Source organism: Solanum tuberosum, unplaced genomic scaffold (assembly GCF_000226075.1).
Source record: "Solanum tuberosum cultivar DM 1-3 516 R44 unplaced genomic scaffold, SolTub_3.0 contig00066, whole genome shotgun sequence".
NCBI lineage: Eukaryota > Viridiplantae > Streptophyta > Magnoliopsida > Solanales > Solanaceae > Solanum > Solanum tuberosum.
In genome coordinates, this window is record NW_006240371.1 from 1,755 (window position 1) to 6,315 (window position 4,561).

General features: G+C 32.9%; 1 protein-coding gene across 1 annotated transcript; it reads left to right on the top strand.

Moving 5' to 3' along the window:
* Positions 1 to 776: 776 nt before the first annotated feature.
* Positions 777 to 4,265, top strand: LOC107059354 (peroxidase 59-like; the record flags this gene model as incomplete). The annotated part of the gene is made up of 3 exons (XM_015305866.1): positions 777 to 922; positions 1,423 to 1,611; positions 4,137 to 4,265. Coding segments are annotated over 3 exons (464 nt in total), but the record flags the coding sequence as incomplete, so codon positions are not given.
* Between the last annotated feature and the right edge of the window lie 296 nt (positions 4,266 to 4,561).

A 4,561-nucleotide genomic window follows, 5' to 3' on the forward strand; every position in this document is an offset into this window, starting at 1 on the left:
ATATGATCTATTTTTTCATATTTTGAATCCCTAAGTGAAATATGGATATGTTATTGGATAGTTTAAAAAAATGGCTCTGATATCCAATAAATAATATGATGAAAACAGTGGCTAACTTGTTATAATGCAGAGGCAGATATAGAACTTTAAGTTTCAAAAGGTATTTTAGAAAACTAAAAAATGAGTTTAAGAAGTAAAAGTTACACATATAAGGGTTCAATCTCCCGTCAGTACTGGCGCAGAGACTCTCTACATTAAGCTCTTCTTTACCATTGAACCAGTCATCTATACTTGTTACTAGTTCCCAACTTAAGATATTATATATTTGATAGACTTTTCAATATAATTATAAAGATCGAGAAAAAGTTACTGAATTTCTGACAACCCGCATATTCTATTGTAAATCCATCCATTGCACTAAAAATGTAAAAATAAAATAGAATAGCACCTTAGTTTAAATAGTTCAAATTGCGTTGCATGCACTCACGTCCACTATAAAGTCAACAAGTATAGCTAAAATGGAGCCGCCATACATCACACCACTAATTAGTTCATATAAGTTTATATTATATTATATTATATTATATTATGTACCTCAAATGCCCTCTTAAACACTATTATAAATTAGGGTTGGCTTACTATACATTCTTATCAACTTAAATTTGAATAAACATTTCTAGCTAAATATATATATTTTACTTTTGAAACCATGAGGAAGTCATGCAATTTTACTTTGTATTATTCTCTTTTTGTAACTTTCATGATTATGTTTGTAGTCGTAAATTCACAATTAACAAGTGATTTTTATGCAAAAACATGTCCAAATGTTCTCAAAGTTGTTCGTAAAGAAGTTCAAAATGCTATCAAGATGAGAATGGCAGCTTCATTGCTTCGTCTTCATTTTCACGATTGCTTTGTTAATGTGAGTTTTTAAGGCCCCTAGCTAGCTCTTTTATGAGCTTATGATTTACTTATGTGACACCGTTTGATTTTGTATAAAGTTTAAGAAAAAAGAAAGATTCTTAAATTTTATTGTCTAAAACAAACTTTAGACATGATTTGTGTGGCTGTAAAATATTTCATTTAAAGTTAAACTATCTTTTGTTATAGAAAGTATACATTCTTTTGGAACAGACTAAAGAAAAAGTGTGTCACATAAAGTAGGACAGATGAAATAATTAATATGGTAAATCTTGCTGACCTTATTATCCTCTGTTTTGACATTTCAATTCCCTAGTCCATTATTGAATATATATTCATTTAATTTGTGATTTTTCATACTTTAATTTCTGCTAGAAAGCCATGCTTAATTTGATAACTATCATAACTTCAATTGTGACCAATATATATTTCGTATAACTTTCTATATATACGATATAATTTTTTGACAAAGGATATTCAATTGATCATTACATTACGTAGGGGTGTGATGGATCATTGTTGTTGGATGGTAATATCACCACAAGTGAAAAGTTTGCAGCAGGGAACATAAATTCTGCTAGAGGATTTGAAGTGATAGACAATATTAAGAAAGCTGTTGAAGATGAATGCAGTGGAGTTGTTTCTTGCGCTGATATACTTGCTATTGCTGCTGGAGATTCTGTCCTATTAGTATGTTCCCTTCTATTTATTCCTTCCGTTTCAATTTCTTTCTCTTTATTATTTTTTTAAAAAAAACTTTTTAGTTTCAACTTTTCACCTGAGACTTTCTAAGTATCACTATACAAAATTCAAAAGTCTTATTTAGTTATTTTTTAAAACTTTAAGTCAAGGTCAAAGTCGAAGTCGAACAAATAATATTATTATGTTTTTATTTATATATAGAGTGGAGGACCAACATGGAAAGTGAGATTGGGAAGAAGGGATGGATTAGTTGGTAAACAAGATCTGATGCTATGCACGATGTAAGTCTCATCAACAGGTTCATGGAATGTCCAAAAGAAATGCACTTACAAGAACAAGAAATCTGAAGGACACCTTGTAGTTTGATTAACTCCCTAATGTACATCCTAGTATAATCTTTGGCTGAGATATGACCAGGATTGCCAAGAAATATGTTGATTTTGTCTTCCTATCAATAATCACCTAAATAGAATCTTAATTACTTCCATCGCGAGAGAGGCAAACCTATGAAAAATCCATAATTATCGCCTCCCACTTTTACAATGAAGTTGGTAACTACTCATGATTCAGCCCATTGAGCTTCTGGTTCTCTAAATTTACGTACTGAAAATTAGGCCACTTCATTACAAACTCAACCATGTTCCTCTTAATTCCTAGCCACCAATAAATCTCCTTAATATCATGATACATCATTGTGGATCCTAGGTGAATAGAGTAGTGAGAATGGTGTGCCTTGATCATAATCTTCCATCAAAACCCAACAATATCTGGAACAATACACAAGTGGCGTTTGTATCTAATGACTCTATATATGTCTTGTTATATCAAAGGCTAAAGACTCCTGTTATTGAGCCTTGCCTTTGAGATACTCTAATTTGGGATCCTTGCATGTGTTTTCATACTTTCACCTCCTCAACTTGAGATGAAACGGTTGTAACCTAAACTATATATGAACTCTTCATCATCAGAGTCTAATAATCTAACCCTCCAAACAAGCTAACTGATGGATATCTCGGGTCATGTCCCGCTTCTTAGCTCCCAAATATGATATACTATGAGTAATGGCGTCCTTTACTATATTGGCGTTTCGTTGATGATATAATATAATATATCCACATCATATTCATTTAATTATTAAATTAAAGGCATTGGTGTTGTCACAGGTTCAACTCTTTCTCATATGTATTCCAATGATTTCTCACAGGTCCTTTACTATATTGGCCTATGTTTTTTAAATCTCTAAGCTGAGGTTTGCAAGCTAAGAATGTCCTAGCTGGCAACGGTGAGTTTCTGAGACTTATGATCTGGCTTTTCCCTCTACAGTGACTACTTTCATCGCCCTTTCCTTTCAGTGAGTTTCTTCTAGTATTCTTTTCATATTCTTCCTTTTCAATTATGCATGTATTTTCTAGTGTCAAATTTTTCAAGTAGTCCTCTAATTGATTCTCCTCCTTGTATGTATGTACACTTATATGCTATCTAGGGCTAAATTTGCCAAGTAATCAGTTAATTGATTCCCTCCTTTTATGTATGTACTACGTACTTGTGTGTTGTCTAGCGCTTAATATTCCAAGTAATCCGCTAACTGATTCACCTCCCTATATGTATATACTACTTTTACCTGACATTGCTGCATAAAGTTTCTTGTATCCTCCACTATATATGACTCTGATGTACCATGGTATATGTCATGTGCAGGGGCGGACCCACGTGTTGTCCAGGGGGTTCACGATAAAAAATTATACTGTATATATAAGGTGAATTTTCTGGATTTAGGTGGATATATATATTTTGAACCCCATCAATGAAAAGGTGAAGGAGATAGCCCAGTGGCAGATCCCTTCAATATTAAGCCTGACGTCCAGGGATTGAATCCCTGGGTTAGCGTTTTATTTTTTAGTTTTTTACTTTCAGTTTATCTTATTTTTTTTAGTTTCAGTTCCGATTTTCATGTTTTTTTTAGTTTTTTTTAAATAAAAAGTGCTAAAATGTGGTGTTAAACCCAAAAAATTCAAGGGTCCCATACTCCCATTCCTAAAAGCTAATAACTTTTTCACTTTCCAAATCTCTAAATCACTTTCTTGTTCTTCCCCAACACTCAAATATTAAAATCATCTCCCATAATATTCTATTGTTGATTTGACATATTTTAAAGGGCTAACTTTTTGTTTCACTGTAATCACTTATGTTAGTTTCGGATTTCTTGTTGATTTGACATATTTTAAAGGGCTAACTTTTTGTTTCACTGTAATCACTTATGTTAGTTTCAGATTTCTTATAACGAAACTAACTTTTTGTACCTATAAACTATATACTACTACTTCTTTGAAATTTTTTTTGTTGGCTTATTTACACGTTTATACTTTTATTTTTCGAATCTCCTAAACGAAAATCCTGGGTCCGCCACTGGTCATGTGCCATCCAAAATTCTAACAATAACCAATGAGTCAGTCTCCACACATATATGCTCTATGTTTAAGGCTTCACGGTAAGTTATGGCCTCTTGATTGCAGTGGCCTAAGCTTTTATTTTGGTTCCTTCCTGAATCACTGATGCGTGCATATAAGATTCCCCTTGTTGTCACAAACAATGTTCCAATCATACAGAGTCCGAATGAGATTAAGAGAAGAGGCATCATGTGAACAAAAGGAATTAAAGGCGGTGGATGAAGCGTGTTTATGACAAAAGACTTGTTTGCATAAAGGTTCCTTTTATAATAGAAGTCTATAAGGAAAGGAAAGTCATATAAGGAAGTACTTGGACTCCGACTCAAAGAAGGAGAAGTCTCACATGTACAAATACACTAAGGATTTCACAAAGAACCTTACTCATTTACACAGAGAACTACAAACAGAACACAACCAAGTACGAGAGAGTCAATATTTGAGCGAGTTCTGATTGAGGATTCAAGTGCAGCTGATACAGAGAAACAAGATTG